We start from the raw sequence: 19,315 nt of genomic DNA, 5'->3' as shown, positions 1-19,315 counted from the left end.
GAACGAACTGAGAGGCACAAGCAAAACAAAAACTCTCAGAGCCAAAGCAAAACACACGATTGTGTTGCGCACGACAGCAAGTCGACCCAGTAATACACTGCATGCAGTTAATCTGCGGCGGCATGTCGTAATGATATTAAAAGATATTGTTGCTTAAAGCTTGTTATTGTTTGCGCCGACTTTCATTAATATTTTTACTTAAATATATATTGAAAAAAATTACTATAAGGCTGGATAGATAACAAACGTACAGAAAATATTAACTAATTAATTTTGGTAAATCTGTAAAACGTATAACGTGCTTCTTATTCAATAAAAGCTAAACATTTATTAACATATTAAAGCTATATATTTTTTGCTCAAATTGTTAAATAAAAGTTATAATAGATATGTGACCAGAAATCGGGGAAACCGCAATTATGTGTTGCACACAAATATTAATATTTTAATTGTAAACATTCTTAATATTAGTTCAAATTATTTAATAATAATTAAAATCACGTAAAAAGAAGGAATGCCTCTTGTGCACATGTGCTGCATACCTTACCTAACACAGTGTGGCTGTGCGCGACAAACGATGAAAATACTAAAAATACTAAAGAGAAAATGCAACTCTTAGCAGAACAAAACCTACGATATTCTTTTTATACTCGGACGTTATTTATTATTGTTTATGCGTCGGACAGTGCAACAACAACAGACGGGAGCGAAGAGGACAGCAAGAGGAAAAGTGCGACTCAGCGAAAATCATTTGAAAGCGTGAAATTTGAAACACATGCACCTACTTATAAACATATTTTATTTACATATTGAGTGAGACACGACTGCTGATGAAGTAGTAAATATTAAGAACGGGAAGCGATAACAGCTGTGTCTGTGGGTGCGAAGAGCAACACAAAATGCAACGCGACGGAGATCAGCAGCGGCTGCTGGCTGAGGATCAGCAGCAGCAGGACGAACAGATGCTGGGCAGCGAGCACATCGCGCCCGCTGGCATTGGCTTTGTGCCCGCCTTTTCGCCACAGTACGACGTCGACGATGACGAACGCTGCCTGCTCGTACGGGAACGGGAGCGGGACGAGGTGGTGCAGCTGACGAATGCGCCCAGTGCAGGCGCCGCGTTAACCTATTGCGTCTTCTACCTGCTCGGCATTGGCACCATGACGCCCTGGAACTTTTTCGTCACCGCCGAAGATGTAAGTAGCCCACGAGAGGAAGAGCAGGTCCCTGTCATCCAAATTGCCCCTCCCTTGAGCCCGCATTATGTTCGATTTACAAGCGCAACATTTGCGTCGCTGTCTAAGACGTTGTCTTATCTCCGTTATGGCATTGAGCTTTTTAATGGTTGTTCTCGTTCTCGTTGTTGTTGTTGTTATTGTTATTATTATCGTCTTTAGTTTCTCTTTGTTTACGCTATTTTGGTTGAGTCAGCGCGCCCCCCACGCCTAGCGCCCCTCTCCCACCCAACGATCAATCGTTGTTTGCCTGCTTTGGACTTGTTGCACCCTGTACTCATTACAATTAACGGTAACGGGGGGTTGTATAGAAAAAAAGGCAGAGTTCGTTCGATAAGCAAAACTATTAGAATGAGAATATTTATACTGTTATTTGCATACTATTCAAAGACTCGAAATACAAATATATGTTCGCATCATATAAATTAAAATTATTTAGCTAATTAGCATTAATTTTAGAGGCGAATGAACCCAGTTATCGAGTGATCCCAGTACGAGTGATCGAGTGAACGCTGTTCCAAATCGATAAATATCGATTTTCATCGATCGATATTTCTGGAGAATATCCCCAAGATAAGAAAAGATATAGACTTCGCACAGATAATTAAGCTACATAGAAAACGAATATATATTAATTGTATACACTCTTGTATACCCCCTTCTTCTTCTTTTCATGATGGGAAACTTGGGAGAAAAAGATTTGTGAAAGCAACCGTATTAAAGAACTATTCATACAGGGTATCAACCAGTCGGTCACTCACTAAACTGCATTTATTTTCGCAGTATTGGAAATACAAATTCCGCAACACAACGTTCAATGATACACATCCCGAGGAGGAGCTGACGCCGCTCCAGAAGAGCTTCACCTGTGACCTGGCCCTGACCGCGACCATTTCGGGCACCACGTTCCTCCTGCTGAACGCCGTCTATGGACATTATGTGTCGCTGCGTGCCAAGATGCTGGGCACGCTGTGCACGATACTCGTGCTCTTTGGCATCACCACGGGCTTCGTTGAGGTCGACACGGATCGGTGGCAGGAGCAGTTCTTTCTTATCACGCTCATCATTGTGGTCATACTGAACAGTGGGTAGACACTCTGGGATGCCTGCCTGCCTATTAATATATATGTATATGTGCGTACTCCTTCCAGTTAGCTCGGCGACCATGTCGGGCGCCCTGTACGGCGTCGCTGGCCTCTTTCCCTCGGAGTATATGACAGCTGTGGTCAGTGGCCAGGCGCTGGGCGGCATACTCACTGCCCTGGCGTTCATTTTGGTGCTCGCCTTCGATGCGGGCCCCTCAGCCACCGCCTTTGTGTTCTTCATCATGGGCGCCCTGCTGATCTTCTTCTGCATCGTCTGCTACTCTGTGATGGCGCGCCAGGCGTACTTTAAGTATTATCTGGAGGGCGGCGATAAGTTCAAAGTGATTAGCGCCCTGCCCGCGCATAGCCGCAACGACGAGTCGGGCGTGCCCCTCGAGCCGATGCTCAAGCAAGTGTTGGGCAAAATCTACATTCAGGCCGTCTGCCTCGCCCTGCTGTATGCGACAACGCTCTCCGTTTATCCGTCGGTGACGGTGCTTATGCAATCGGAGCATTCCGCCAGTCACACCGAGTGGAGTGGTATGAGCCCTACTTGTTATCTAAATAGTTATATGGAAAATAGTTATATGCTGACTACGTGACCGACTGAAGACTGACTCAAGAAATCGCTAGTTTCAAAGTCCAGCTGCAAGACTGGAAAAGTTTAGCCTTTGTCGTCTTTGATAAGACAACTTGTATTAGAATAACTTCATCACACATTTTTAAAGATCTATGTGATAAATCATAGATGGATGTTATCAAAACATTTTGGTACACATCGCTCTTGGCTAGAAAATATTTATCTAGATTCAATTCTAAATAATATCCGATATCATCCTACAAGCAAATTTAATGAATAATCACAATGTGGAACATCCACCCACACAGTCGGGAAATAAGTGGAAGTTTATTTTTAAAGATATTTGGGAAAATTCATTAGAAACTCTTCTAGTCTAAAAATGGACTGATTAACAATAAAATTTTCGCAAAAAGCGGGCCTACTTCCATTTAAAAAGTTCTTCAAATCCACTTACACGAGTGGAAATGGGCGAAAGTGTGTTTAAATAGTTTGTCATTGTTATACGATCAGCTTAAAAATAACTTATTTAATGATCTATTAATTGGAAAATACAAACCCGGAGTGGAATATTAAAATGAATCGATCAATTCAATTCGATTAATCTTAAGAAATTCACAACTAGGCGCGGAAAGTAGATTGAAAAATGAGTGAAAATTTTAAGCTTAAACCTGACCCGGACAAAACTGTAGATTATCAGTTGTTAGCTATATATTTGTACATCTTACTAATAGCTTACCCACTTTCAGATGTTTACTACCTGCCCGTTGTGAATTATTTGTTCTTCAATTGCGGCGATTACGTTGGGCGCCTGATTGCCGGCTGGCTGGAGAGTCCCAGGAACGAGCAGACGACGCTGCTCTGGACCGTGGTGCGTGTGCTGTTTGTGCCCTGCTTTCTCTGCTCGAACAGCAGCGAGCACCACTTCCTGCCCACGCTGGTGCAGCACGACCTCACCTTCATGGCCATGATCATAGCCTTTGCGCTCTCCAACGGCTATCTGACCAACATACTGCTCATCATGGCGCCAAGGTGACGTATTTAAGAACCCCTTTTGTCACACGTTAATATTGACAATATCCTTGCAGAAGCGTCGATCAGCATGAGAAGGAACTGGCCGCCTCCATAATGGCCGCCTCCCTGAGCGTGGGCATGGCCGTCGGCTCGTTGCTGAGCTTGGCATTTGTGCAAATGTTGTGACCGCCTTCTGGCCGCCCCTATCCGCCCGTATCCTCCCGTATGGTGCCTTAGAAATCTTTGTCTATATTTTTTTAACTATCGATAGCTAATTATATATATATCTATATTTTTTACATATAACCAACGTCCCAATTTGTGTCCGTGTGATATTCTGAAATGTAATGCTCCAAAATTAGCCAATGTCTGTAAGACCTTAGACATATCAAAACGAAGTTATATGTGTTAACATTTTACAATCGGTTTTTTTTTTATGACGTGTTTATGATTTATGGCCACATTTTCTATGTATATACATATATTTAAAGAAAATGAAAAGAGCAAGCAATTGAATCAAAAATAAAGTTAGTTCTTCTTTTTAAGGTAATTCTGTATGTTTAACGTTTATTTTGGTTTCTGCAGATCACGACAACAATGTGGATTAATTTGTTTTTAAATTTAGGTTTAGTTTTTAGTATGCATTTCTTGTATATTTTTTATGTTGTCTTTTAACTAATGAACTCCACTGTTAATATGTGTATGTATTGTATTGACATTGACAGCATTAGACAGCACATTTAGTTATTGAAATTACGCTGTTTTATTTGTTATTCGTATTTATGTTTGTAAATTTAATTTCGCCCTGTGTTCATTCCGCAAAATGGCATATTAAATTCAAAATTTAACTGCCGTCGCGCTGCCAACTGAACATTGATAAGCTAGTTGGCAACGCGTTGCTCGTTCTCACTGCTCTCACCAACGGCTAACTGCACTTTTTGCATTTACGCCTTGTCTTTGAGCCATTGAGTAATAAAGAGACAGAGCTTAAGGCTTGCTCCGAGCTTTTTTTACCGCTTTGAAAATCATGAGAGGTAGATCGGGATGGTCCGCAAACGCAAAATCCAACTCTCTTTATTACTCAATGTCTTTGAGCGTAGAGCTGAACTTGCGCTCACAAGCTCGCAGATTAGACTAAAATAAAGTTAATTCACAAACTTAAAGAGACTCAAAAACGTTATGAGTTATGTTTGAGCGCGCTCTCTTTTGCTTGAGCGCTCTCTCAATGAGTAAAGTGAGTTGCCGCCATTTTGTTCATCATTCCTTGGCAGCAATTGACTGCCAGGCTAACCAATGCACATCAAACTGTAATGCACTCACACAGGCACAGGGCGTTTCAATAATTTAAGTTCGCATTTAAATGCTATTTTCATTAACTTGAATGTATTTTAGTGCATAATTGTAAATTGTAATATGCATTTTAACATTATTAAATTCTGCTTGACATTTAGAGATCGGTTTTAAAACTGTAAGTGTTTCCAGGTGTTAACAATATGGGAGACGCGCTCTTTAATACGCTACGATCTGGTCTAAACATTTAATTAGCTAAGTTATCTTTTTGTGTATTTATGTGTTTAATACTTGTGCAACAACAAATTCGTTTGTTGCGCTGGGGGAATTTTCCAACCATATTCAATAATAACATTTTACTTCTTATTTATTTTTTGCGGCCTAAATTTCTTGATTTTCTTCTCTTTGCTTTGTGGTGTTTAACACCTTTTTTGCTTTTTGTTTTCCATTTTCGTATATAATTATGTTTATTCAATTTGGTTTTTCTACTAACTTAATTTTACGAAACGCACAACAACAAATGTGGATTAAAGCCTGGCTTGAACGGAAAATGCGGGCGCATGCAGTTTTTTTTTTTTTGAGCGTGAAAAGCAAATGAAAATCTTTCGAAAAAGCGCGCTGCAACTGCAACATTAACTTTAACAACAACATCAAAAACAAGAACAACAAGAACAACAACAACAACAACGACAACAACACACAGATACAGAGTAATTAATGCTTATGGACATTATGTACGTACAACACCAAAAACTATTTTAGTTGATTAATTTTTAGTTTATAATGTCCAACTCGAGTCCAGTTGGAGTTCTACGATTTGAATCTGTGTTGGCCAATTATATTGTAACACACATATAACATACACATATAGAATGTTCCGTAGCCAATCTTTCAGTTCCACGCAGTTTCGTGGAAACACACGTAACGTGCGCAGAACGAATGGATTTTTATCTTAGACACCAATATAGACACATAGACACATAGACACATAGACATGACTATTATGCTAAAAGAATAAACAAATACACACATACTTATATATTGTATTCACCTAGTATTCACGGATTTCGGGTTTGGGGGAACTGGAGTATTGCTTGTCGCTATTTGTAGAATTCTTTTTTGGGGGCTTACAAGTGTTATATGCTACATACATAGATACATACATACATACACGAATTACAACATCAATTTGGGCGGAAAGGGGGCGGGGTCTTGGGTTTCATCAAATTGTCTACTCGAGTAGCTTTGGAAAGTATTTTAGCATAGGAAATTACAACATCTAAGGTGGTTTTGCCGTCCAGTGAAATGTTCTTTCAACTTTAAGATTTTCATCTCTTTTAATCGTTAATTTTTTTTGTTTGGTTTTGATTTCTTCTCATTACATGTATGCATACATATATTCGGTAAAGAGTTTTGTGGGCTGCACGTACGATTCGTAGTGCTGAAATTTTGGATTTCGTTAAAAGGCAGCTTGGGTTTACCTAAAAATCATATCAAGTCCGGTAACAACACAAGATCGATCGTTGATCAACACTTAAAAGTTTTTCTTATATTGTTTTCATTAATATTTCATTTTCTTTTGTTTTTGTTGTTTTTGTTTTGGTTTTTTTTTTGATTGTCGCTAAAAGCGTGCACAGTTTGGCGCAGTGCTGCTCAAACTGTGCGGACGCCATTTTGGTATTTGGTGTTGTAGGCTGTGCGTCGTCTGTGTGACTGTGTGCGTGTGTGTGTGTGCGCGTGTGTGCATGTGTGTCAGGTTGGAGATTGTGCCCAAAAATCTAAAGAGAACATAACAAAAAAAAAAGACTCTTAAAATAAAAAGCAGTTCGACAGCGAATATTTATTAGAACCTTGAGTAGATATTAAATTAAAAAAATCGTAAGTTTAGTGACTAAAACAAGCATAAATAAATAGTTGTATAATGCCTAGAAAAAAAAGAAGCCAACCAAAGGAAAATTGACTAAAATGTTGGCATAGCCTTGTGCTTCTTCTTCACTATGTTCTACAATGCGCGAGATTCTTTTCACATTCTTGTGCGAGAGCATTCAACAAATTAAATATATGCATATATATATATTGTATATAAATAATTAATGTAAAGTAAATTTGATATAAAAAGTAATACACACAACCACATTAAATAGTAGAAATGGAGCACATGACGTCGGGTCAGACGAGAGAGAGAGAGAGACTCTCACACTCTCTCTCTCTCTCTCTGACTGCGTCACATAACCTCAATGTTAAGTGAGGTTATAAATTTCTATCTGTTTCTAAATTTGTTTTTCATCTACGGTTTTGTTTTTGTTAAATAAATTATATAGTTTATGCTTAAAGGTTTAGACACTCAGAGTTTCAGCGTAGTTCGAATAGGAAGAAACCGTATGGTTCGGTCTAGAGATAGAATAGAATTATTGTAAGCATATCATCTATAGATAAACATATGAGTCATTCACATACACAATAAATACACCGACTATTACAGTTAACATACAGTTACATACACATAGACATATAGTTCATGTGCTATTCAAATAGATGGGCATATGTACATACATATATGCCCGCGAGTACTACAGCTAGTTTGTTCAGTTAGAAAACGCGTTTCCCTTTTTCGCGTAGTTACAGTTACAGTTACAGTTATAATTACAGTTACAGTTATAGTTATTTAGATCTATAAGACTAATCGCTACGAAGACTTCTTGTTGTTTTTGTTTTTTTGCTTTTCTTTCCCTAACACAACTGCCGCGAATACTGAAAACTGAATAATAACACGTGCTATCTTTCGATCCTGTCCCATTTTACGTCTTCATCTCCGCCGTAATGCTATTGTGCGACTTGGCTGGCGATATGGCCAGGCCAGCCCCCCCGCTGCCCACTGCACCAGCGTTCAAGTTGAGTGTGAGATTATTGCCAGAGAGTGGGGCGGAGCCGCTGGTAACAGCTGTTCCCGCCGAGCAGCCATGATGGTGCGGTCCATGGAAGAGCACCAGGAAGCCGTTATTGGAGACACAGCTGCGAGATTCCGCGTCCTTGTCGAGTATTTGACGAGCCTGCCAAAAGATGTGCAAGATATTTTGAACAATAAATAAATGTTATCTTAGATCATGAACAATAATCAATCCGATCTCTATGAAATATTCAGGGATATTTATGGCATCCAAATGTGTGTAAAACCAAAACCTTTAAATATGCGTTTTTTTAATTTCGGGAGACACATGAGAGGAAGTAAACTATTATTGATTCTATGGGGGTGGTAAATGTTGATCTATGTCTATAAAGGATATTTGAGGGTACCATTTTTACTTGAATTTTATTGGAAAATAATGTTGCCAGAATTAGATGCTAAATTATCTAGAGCCCAAACCATGAAAAAAAGCCAAACCTCGTGAAAATTGGATGATTGCAGAGGAAAGATAGCTTGGCCTGCGTTTACTGTAAGAGACCATGCATACATACACACGTGCGTACATACATACATACATACATACATACACACACACACGCACACATAGACACACACACACATGTACATACATTCATATATACATTCATATATACATACATACATACATACATATATACATACATACATACATACATACATACATACATACATACATACATACATACATACATACAAACAAACATACATACATACATACATACATACATACATACATACATACATACATACATATATACATATATACATACATACATACATACATACATACATACATACATACATACATACATACATACATACATACATACATACATACATACATACATACATACATACATACATACATACATACATACATACATACATACATACATACATACATACATACAGACATACATACATACATACATACATACATACATACATACATACATACATACATACATACATACATACATACATACATACATACATACATACATACATACATACATACATACATACATACATACATACATACATACATACATACATACATACATACATACATACATACATACATACATACATACATACATACATACATACATACATACATACATACATACATACATACATACATACATACATACATACATACATACATACATACATACATACATACATACATACATACATACATACATACATACATACATACATACATACATACATACATACATACATACATACATACATACATACATACATACATACATACATACATACATACATGTATACGCACACACGTATATATACCAACCACAAAAAACAACAAAACAAAACAAAACGAGAAAGAAGTGCTATCTTCGGCACACCGAAGATTTAATACCCTTGCAGACCCAACCTTTTCAAAATGCTCATAGTGCTTTGCCCGTATCTAAGAAGCACAGGGAAAATAGTTAATGCCGAGTATGGTTAAGATATCTTGAAAAACAAAACAGGTTTCCATACAACAACTTAATTTTCGACCGATCGTTCCTATGGCAGCTATATGATATAGTTGCCCGATGTGAATAAGATTTTGCATAAGTGGAGGGAGCATAGTAAAACTAATAAATGCCGAGTTTGGTCAAGATATCTTGAAAAACAAAAAAATTCCATACAACAGCATAATTTTCGACTGATCGTTCCTATGGCAGCTATATGATATAGTTGTCCGATCTTAATAGAATTTTGCATATATATGGGGACCGTAGTAAAACTAATAAATACCGAGTTTGGTTAAGATATCTTGAAACACATAAAAATTTTCTATACAAAAACTTAATTTTCGACCGATCTTTCCTATGGCAGCTATATGATATAGTGGTCCGATCTTAATAGGATTTTGCATATATATGGGGAGCCTAGTAAAACTAATAAATACCGAGTTTGGTCAAGATATCTTGAAAAACATAAAAATGTTCCATACAAAAACTTAATTTTCGACCGATCGTTCCTATGGCAGCTATATGATATAGTTGCCCGATCTTAATAGGATTTTGCATATATATGGGGAGCGTAGTAAAACTAATAAATACAAAGTTTAGTCAAGATAACTTTATAAACAAAAATGTTTTTCATACAAGAACCTACTTTTCGACCGATCGTTCCTATGGCAGCTATATGATATAGTGGTCCGATCCAGCTGGTTTTGACATATGAGCTGCGTGCAACAGAAAGAGGGAATTCTGCAAAGTTTCATAAAGATAGCTTTAAAACTGAGAGACTAGTTCGCATAGAAACAGACAGACGGACAGACGGACAGACGGACAGACGGACAGACGGACATGGCTATATCAACTCGGCTGTTGATACTGATCAAGAATATATATACTTTATGGGGTCGGAGATGTCTCCTTCTATGCGTTACACATTTCACGACAAAATTATAATACCCTCTGCAAGGGTATAAAAAAACAACAAAAAAAACAACAAAAAAAACAACAGAAAAACAACAACAAAAAAAACAAACAATGAAAACAGCAGAAAAATCACAAACAAAAATACACTACTAGCTAAGCAAGAAAAACTGCAGAGCCTACTTGAATTCTTGAGAATCGAGGAGGACAGCACCTGGCAGAAATTCGTTTTATTTAAATTTGCAGCACAGAGACAAGTAAGCTTGCATGCGTACATATATACAGAAATACATACATACATACATGTATGCAAGCACTATCACACACACCCCCAAACACACACACATACATACACATACACACAAGCACACACACATATATAATACTTATATGCCTTCGTACAAAATACTTGTATTATTATAAACCTTGTTCCATTTTAGCTCACTTTTATAAGATTTGTTTAGAATCTTTACTTTTTTATTGCTAATTTATATTAATTGTCAAATTGTAAAGCTGTAAAATACAGAATGTAAAATTGAGAATCACAAGATGCGAGCATTGCGAGTTTGTTGATTAGGGCTTTGGGTGAACACTAATTCGAACTCTAACGTTCACATTGCATACATACACATCTATATGCATCACTCATACATACACATATATATGCATCACACATACATACACATAAATATGCAACACACATACATACACATATATATATGTACCAGCGCGTATACCCAGGCCGTGACCGAGGAACGTATAACTTAAATAGAAAGTGCCAAGCCTCGTAAAAATCGGATGAGATTTGACCGAGTTATGGAGTTGGGTAATTTTGATCTGTGTCTACATAAGATATTTGAGGGTACCCTTTTCACATGAATTTGGACCAAAAATAATGTTCCCAGATTCAAATGCCAAATTGAACTAGAGGCCAAACCGTGAATAGAACGCCAAACCTCATAAAAATCGGTTGAGTTTTGACCGAGTTATGGGGGTGGGAAATTTTGGTCTATGTCTACATATATAGGATATTTGGGGGTACCCTTTTCACATGAATTTGGACCAAAAATAATGTTCCCAGATTTAAATGCCAAATTGATCTCGAGGCCAACCCGTGAATAAAAAGCCAAACCTTATGAAAATCGGTTGAGTTTTGACCGAGTTATAGGGGTGGGAAATTTTGTCCTATGTCTATATAGGATATTTGAGGGTACTCTTTTCACATGAATTTGGACCAAAAATAATGTTCCCAGATTTAAATGCCAAATTGGTATACCCCGGTCTGCTCGCAAAGATCTTTGAAAATGAGTTTGAAGCCGATCGGAGGGTAAGCAAAAACATTCACACAACAGTTTTTCGCGATATTTCCCTTTCTTAACGTGCACCTTCATCACATAAGGTAGCTACAGTGAAAATTTAGTGCGTTGATCACCAATCAGTCAGTTTTATATAAAAAGATAAGAGAGCTAATAACATAAACTATGCCGGAATCGACTGGATCGATCGACTATATCATCTAGTTGTTATATAGGAATGATAAACCGAAAACTAAGTTATTGTATGAACAACTTTTCGGTTTCTTAAGATATCTTGACCAATCATGAACTTTAAAAGTTTTACCACGCTTCTTATATATGTGGAACAGTTTCATGGGATTTGACCCCTATATTATATAGCTGACATAGGAATGATCGAACTAAAAAGAAATCAAGGGCTCGGCAGCTTCAGGATGTTTCCTGAGGCAGGTTTATCTGCAAGGGTTTACAAAGGATCGTCACCCACCTTGGAGCGATGCTCGGCGAGGGCATTGCGCACCGCATCGTGCTGCTTCTGCAGTTCATCCGTGCGTTTTTCGAAGGTCTGCTTAAGGCGCACGCGTTCCGCCACGCCGCGCTCCACGACGGAGCTGGCCACTTCGCGCTTCATTCTTTGTAAGAGCGAGAAAGGGAGTATATATAACAATAAGTAGGAACTTTTTGGGGAGAGAGTCTTTTCGAGTTACCTGACCAGCTCGTCGCGATCTCTGTGCACTGTGGCGAGATTCTTGACCTCGTTGCGGCGCGCCTCCTGCAGCTGATGCATCACCTCGCCGGTGACCTTGTCCAGGGAGGCCTTCAGCTGTTTCATTTGACTGGTCTGCGAGTTCTTGAGCACCTTCTCGGCGGCGGTGTAGATGGCCTCGTGGTACTTCTCCTGCAGCTCCCGATACTGTGTGGTGTACTCGCGGCAGGCGTAGCGCAGACGTGACTCCTGGGTGCCATCCAGGCTGCTGGAGGCGGCCTCGTCGCCGAGTTCGCCGGCGCCGGCGCTCTCCTCGCTGCTGTCGCCCAGGTCGAGGGGGCAGGCCGGCACCTCGACGCCCGGCTCGCTGTAGGGAGAGAGACAATTACTAATTTCAATGGCGTCATCTGGCAGTGACCACATCCCCGAAAAGCACAGTCGCCCGCCGGACACTTACAGGCTCCTGTTGCTCAGGCGCTTCACTAGCTTGTTGGTTATGGTGAACTTCGGCTTCTTGCCTCCATCGAGGGGGCTGAGCTTCTGGCCAGCGATCTTGAGCTTCTCCTTGTCGTGCTTCTTGCGCAGCGACTCGAGCTTCTTCTCCATCTCGAGCCGCTTCTCACGCACCGACTTGTGCTCGAGTATCTTGTCCAGCGGCTCGGCCAGCAAAGGGTCCACATCGAACTGCGACGACTCCACCTGCCTAATCGACGTGCTGACCGACTGGTCCAGCGAGTGCTGATGCTGTATGCCCGATGCCATAATGGAGACGCTGTCATCGTTGCGTGCTCCATCGCTGCGATCCGTCGGCAGCTCCACGCTTGTGGCGGCAATTATCGAAATGCTCGCCCGATGCTTCGGCGAGGTGGCTAGCGATTCCACCGGGCGCAGCTCCTTCTTTTGGCCACCTACTTGGACGAAAACGACTGAAGGATCAGAGACAATCGAGCAGAGAGCGAGAGAGAGAGAGAGCGAGGCGAGGCGAGGCGAGAGAGAGAGATAGAAGGAAGAGAGAGAGAGAGAGAGAGAGAGAGAAAGAGAGAGCGAGTTCGAACGAGTAAAGGGAACGGGTTGGTGGGTCGGTGGAGTAGCGGGGGTTTTGGGGTGCAGTTTGTGTGTCCGTCAACCGTTTTGTGTGGTGGTGTTTTGAGGAGTTGGTGTTGGTGGTGTATTTTGTTTGTTGGGGTTGTTGGTGGGTGCGTGTGCGTATAACCAAATCCAAAATCCAAAAGTTTAACCGAAAGTTTTATGACATACAAAAGAAAAGTAGAAAGAAAAGAAATTAAATTAAAACACAACTCGAATGCTACCGATATCCTTGGAGAAGGGTCCTTCAGCCAACTAGTTGGGCCCAACTACAACCACTTACATGACTTGGACAGATCCTCGTCGGCATTGGCCAGAGCGTCCGTTTCATCAGTGAGCACTGAGAGCTGTATGTCGCGCTTCTCCAGCTCACTCTGGTATTTGATGGGATTGGCCAGTGCTTCGGCGAAATTGGAGAGATCGTCGGGCACATAGTCCTTGACGACAACGCACAGAAAGAGCGAGGCCAGCGCAATGGGCTGGCCCACCTCGGAGCGCAGATTGACATGACGATAGCCCGGACAGAGACCGATTACGGGCAGCACCCGATGGCCAATTAGCTTGCCGCCCTCCTCGTAGGCCGCAATGCGTATGCTGGCCAGTTCCGGCAGCACCACCTTCTTGAACACGAACGGATCTTCTTCGTAGACGGGATTCATGCCGTTGTCGCGCACCGTCTTGGTGCGGAACTTCTTGCGCACCGTGTCCGCCGGCAGGCCGTACATATCCACCTCGACAAAAGTGTTGACCCGCTTGTCGGTCAGGAACTGGCCCGAGAGCACGGTGATCGAAACGGTGCCGGCAATGATGCCATCCACGGTGCTCTCGGCGAATGGATCGAGTCGCCGATCCGAGCGTCGCATAAACTCCGGCTTCAGCAGATATCCCGAGCGTGCGTTGTACTCGAAGATGCCCAGATTCAGTTGCATGGCCAGGTCTAGGGTCTGGAAGTTCAGCGCCACCAGCTGGCAGCCAGCATTCCAAAACAGTTGCGGCATAAAATTGGAGCTGTCGAAACGTGTGCCCGCCGGATAAACCCGGGACAGCTGATGCTTGTTGTAGTTGACAAACTCAATGGGTCGCTCCTTGAGCAAAGTTGTCGCCTGCTTCTCATCGAACGAGGACATCTCGTAGCAGCGATTCTTCTCTGCAGAGTCGAAGGTCGGAGACATTAGCAATGAGGGGTGGGCTAGGGGGTCCTTGGCACTTACTCTCCGCATTCTCAAAGGAGCTGAAGTGTATGGGCTGCACGTAGTTGACCAGCGCTGAGATCTCGGCGCCCGCCTCCGTTTCCTTTTGTGCCTTCTCCGGCGGCGGCTCATTGCCGCTGGGCAGACTGGGTGGTGCATTGGGCAGGGATTCATCGTCGCTGGAGCTGTCCGAGTCCGAGGAGCCGGTACTATCCTTCGAGCTCTGGCGTATTTGCTGTCAAATAAAATAGAGCTCTTTAGATCTGGTCTTTAAATAATATGCATTAACTAGAACTGATTTACGAACAAGAAACAATTTCATCATGTCTGCGAAATGGATGGGAAAAGGAATTTATCTATTTGGATAAAACAATGAAGCAACTTCTTCTGGATCGGATAGGCTTGGCTTAGATGTCGATTCTATTTTCTAAGTGGCCTATTTTCTAAATAAATATGGTGGGGCTGTCTTTTGGGCAACTGGTTAGGTTAAGTGCTCGTTTCATGGTACAAAAATGTATGGGAATTCCAGGCTCCAACCTTTCTTTCAACTATTTTCAATATTCCTAGATTTTCAAGAAATATCTATCAATTTATAGAATGTTAACAAAGTATTTTGAGTATTTCAAAAAATTCTCTAGACTTGTAAGGAGTAATCGTTACATTTCGAATATACAAATATATGTTTTTTTTTGTACTAATAAGTTTGTATTGATTTATTTACTGTGATTCGGGCTTATATCAATGAAAAAATAATACTTTATGCATTTTCAAGAGATTTTAAAGTTTTTAAAAATTAATTAGTTAAATTAAATTTAAATTAATTAAATAGATTTGGACAAACTTATTTGAAAATAAATACAAAACTTGAAAAAATATTACTTTAATTAGCTTTTTGAAATTTTCTGGTTATATATATCTAGATATAGTTTTTAAATTTAAAAATTGATGAAATAAAATAAAAGTTTGTTGAAAGTTCGAATTAGCTCATCGACTTTTTAGCATACACAAATTATGCAAATACCGAATGAAATTAATTTAATTGAAACTTTATGAAACTTTCTGTTTTTATCAAAAAAGTTTTTAATTTGAATAATTAAAATAAATTAATAAAAAAGTCGAAATAAGTACTACAACAACAAAATGACATATTGGACGGCTTAAAAGTTTCATTTTCATAAAAAAGATAAAAAAAACTGCAATTAAATGTAAATAATTGAGTAGGGGGTAATCGTTATACTATGTATATGTTGCCATAAATTATTGTCAGACATTATGTGACGTGTTGTAAATTTTTATTATTAAATGGCCATTCTCCAAAGCGGAGGTCACGGGCGGGGTTCAAGCTGCGCGGCGCAGCTGCCAATATGAAAGCTTTTAAAATGTTGCGTTGTTATCGCTGCAACAGATCCGACAGCCAAACAGGCGGACAGATGGACCCATGAACCAATGGACCCATAGACCAATGGACCAATGGACCAATGGACCAATGGACCAATGGAGCGATGGAGCGACGGATAGCGTAGTCGATGTGTTGTGTGTCGATAATGCGAGCAGCGCATAATGGCAAGAAAATGACGCAGATTGTGTTTCCCGCGGAAGGAGCTGAATGAGTGGCCGGAGCAGGACTCCGTACAATGGGCATGCAAGTCGACATTGTATTGTGCACTGCACAAGGCTCACAACGACAGCCGAGCCACAAGAGTATCTATATATGCGAACCACCCGCCCGCTCTGCTATCTGCTCGTTTGTTCAGCTTTTTGCATTTTACATTTTCCGTCTCGATTCGCATCGTATTGAATCGATTTGGCTTTCAAAGCAAACTGTGACCAGCTGCCCTTAACACAACTCAACTGGCCCCACACCCGCCCCGCCCTCCGACCACAACTCGTGCGGCTAATGAGCCCAAAATGCAACGCGCACAATGCTGCCCAAACTGTGCTGAGGTATATGTGTGTGTGTGTGTGTGTGCTTGGCCGGTTTTGGGCTTTTGGCCGGAAGAGCTGACATCCGCTGCCATTAGCTTAAATTTGCAAAATTGTGGTCCCCAAACTTGTTGACTGGCGGTCGGTTGCCAGGGTTGCCCGGTCGACAATGTGGCCTGGCCACAACACCCACGCCCCCACGCAAAATCATGAATAATGATGTGCGCCCCAATAGCAAACGGTGCAATTAAATTAATATGCATAAAGCTCATGAGGGCCACAGAGCCATTAAACCAAGCAATCAGCAAGGATATGAAGTCCATTACAAAGCGGATGGCATATTGTCTTGGGTTTATCGCGAGAGTAACAGAAAGGACAAACATAAATAATTGAACCTATTGGAAATAATGGGAATATTGCCCGAGTTGCGAGGAGTAATAGACAACAGCTTCAGGCTAGGGTTTAATTTTTAAAGAACATTTTGAGGTTGAGGTCTTGTCAAGCTAATGTTAAAGTTGCTGCTTATTTTGCTGTCAACCTAGCTAGGCGTTGCTATATGTACCATATTTGGATAGTACTTTAAGTTGGCAGCTCGCTTATATAATATATAAATATAAATCAAATAAAGAGTGAATGCAAAGCTGTAGGCAAGCTTATTATATTCCAATTCTCAACCTGTTTAAGCACATTTTTTATGGTCCAGATAGGCTACTGCTACTTTCTTGAATTTCTTTGTAATTCTCAAACAGTTCTGGCAGCTGGTAAACATTGCTTGGCCGTGCCATTTGTACAATGCCTTACAAGCTAGCAGCTCCTTTTTATTTAAATTTAAAATTACCAGAATTAAAGAGGTTTTCTTTTTCTGTACAATTTACTTTTATACTGATATTTTATTGGCACTTAAATAAACTGCAAGCTTTAACTTGAAAAACAGATTAGTTAGAAGTAGGAAATCTGAATCTAATTTCAACAACCTATTAAATTGCTTGTTAACTTTAACAGGAAAATTAGTAAATGGTTGTAACCAGATAAAACAACTAATGTAGCTTGTGAAGTCCACAGCGATTTATCTACTCGAAACGAATAGTTTTCAGAAAAACAGATAATGTGATTAGTACAGACAGAGTCTGAGTCTGCGAGTCGTCGTAAAAAGTCGATAAACATTTTACAGAGAAGCTTGAAAAAATTGAATTCATGTTGAATCTATAGAATTAAATATAATTTTGGAAGATTGTTCCGATAAAATGTTGATGAAGTATCAAGCTATGAGACGAACAAATAAGAAAGTAAATATAAATTAATTCAAGTGTTGAGAGACGTCCTAAGCTAATCCGAAAAAAAATTTGTTACCCAATTAACATACAGGCACATAAAACTGCTGAGACCCAATAAATGGCCCTTTACATAAAGAAATATATTTTTTCAAAGAGATAAGCTCTTTTAGAAATGTTGTATCAACAATAAAAGTTTAATCCCAACAAGTTGATGCACTCGTTTGAAAAGAGTTTTTTGCTGGCAACGTGATGCTCATCTTGAACAGGGTCAGGAATTGTGAGGGAAACTCTTTTTCTGGTTTACGGTTCGTTGACTGTCACTGGCCATCAAACAGCTCTACAATTCATGCGTTTATTCAGCTTTCGCACATGTGTGTGTGTGTGTGTGTGTGTGTGTGTGTGTGTGTGGTTGTTGTCATTACGACGTATGTAAACTCACAGCGTAAACACAGCAACGATGACAATCAACATCAAGAACAACAACCAAATACCTCCGCACACAGCAAACCCTTGGCTGGCGTGGGATGTTGGGGAGCAGGGGGCAGAGGGCGGGCGGTGGGAGGAGGCAGGGTCAAGGGTTGGGACAAACAAACAGTGGGACAAATCAACCGAGTCCTGCGGAGTCGAGAGGCAACAAACATTGCAAATAGAGGAACGTGTGCGTGTGCTGCCATTAAATGCAATTACAGGCATGCCATGACCACGCCTACACACACACACACCCGCCCGCCCACACACACTTATAAACATATAAACTTACTTGCAATGGCGGCCCATGTCCTCCGCCAGCTCCGCTGACAATGTCGCCATTTGCGGCGCCTGTCATTGTGCGTCCTGCTGCTGCTGCTGCTCCTCCCTCGTCCTGCGCTGCGGCAGCCACTTGTTGAGCATTGGCAGCTGCTGCCGCTGCCGTTGCCGCCTTGGCAGCCGCATCAACTGTAAAAAATGTATTGAATAAATACGAGATATATTATGCAACACCAGAAAGCAATAAAAATGCATGCTTTAAGTATGCCCGACTTGATGATACTCTACAATTCAATTTTAAATATCCCATATATTAGAGCCTGCAAATACTGTTGTTATTGTTGGAGTTTAAACATAACAATTGCCAAGGATTTCAATGTATTTTTCTATTGTCCTTGTAAGCATAAAAGGTTGTGGCTATCGTATAGGTATCTTCCAGACAACAAATATTGCTATTAACCATTAAATCAACTATTTTTACCGATATATTTAAAGAACGCGACAGACGTTATGATTATCGTCAATATTTTGGCACTATCGTAAA

The 19,315-nt window shown here is 40.4% G+C and overlaps 2 protein-coding genes across 2 annotated transcripts; one reads left to right on the top strand and one right to left on the bottom strand.

The window, feature by feature from the left end:
• The first annotated feature begins 657 nt into the window (after positions 1-657).
• LOC135428827 (equilibrative nucleoside transporter 1-like) lies at positions 658-4,461 on the top strand. Its single transcript, XM_064682936.1, has 5 exons — positions 658-1,196; positions 2,019-2,319; positions 2,387-2,860; positions 3,647-3,929; positions 3,986-4,461. The coding sequence occupies exons 1-5, from the start codon at positions 900-902 to the stop codon at positions 4,095-4,097; spliced, it is 1,467 nt and encodes a 488-aa protein (XP_064539006.1). The 5' UTR covers positions 658-899; the 3' UTR covers positions 4,098-4,461.
• Positions 4,462-7,026: 2,565 nt separating this feature from the next.
• LOC135428828 (1-phosphatidylinositol 4,5-bisphosphate phosphodiesterase classes I and II-like) lies at positions 7,027-18,960 on the bottom strand (the record flags this gene model as incomplete). The annotated part of the gene is made up of 7 exons (XM_064682937.1): positions 7,027-8,251; positions 12,333-12,477; positions 12,553-12,918; positions 13,009-13,459; positions 13,921-14,784; positions 14,849-15,062; positions 18,785-18,960. Coding segments are annotated over 7 exons (2,468 nt in total), but the record flags the coding sequence as incomplete, so codon positions are not given.
• Between the last annotated feature and the right edge of the window lie 355 nt (positions 18,961-19,315).

This window comes from Drosophila montana, unplaced genomic scaffold (genome assembly GCF_035044405.1).
Source record: "Drosophila montana isolate Dmon_TW-CO22-7 unplaced genomic scaffold, ASM3504440v1 contig_2578_1, whole genome shotgun sequence".
Taxonomy (NCBI): Eukaryota; Metazoa; Arthropoda; class Insecta; order Diptera; family Drosophilidae; genus Drosophila; species Drosophila montana.
This window is presented reverse-complemented; position numbering and strand designations above follow the sequence as displayed.

Excerpts from the sequence above, each read along its gene's own strand:
- LOC135428827 (XM_064682936.1), top strand. The coding sequence starts at position 900 with ATGCAACGCGACGGAGATCAGCAGCGGCTGCTGGCTGAGGATCAGCAG. Across the intron at positions 1,197-2,018 it reads TTTTCGTCACCGCCGAAGAT|TATTGGAAATACAAATTCCG; the intron begins GTAAGTAGCCCA and ends TTATTTTCGCAG. Across the intron at positions 2,320-2,386 it reads CATTGTGGTCATACTGAACA|TTAGCTCGGCGACCATGTCG; the intron begins GTGGGTAGACAC and ends TACTCCTTCCAG.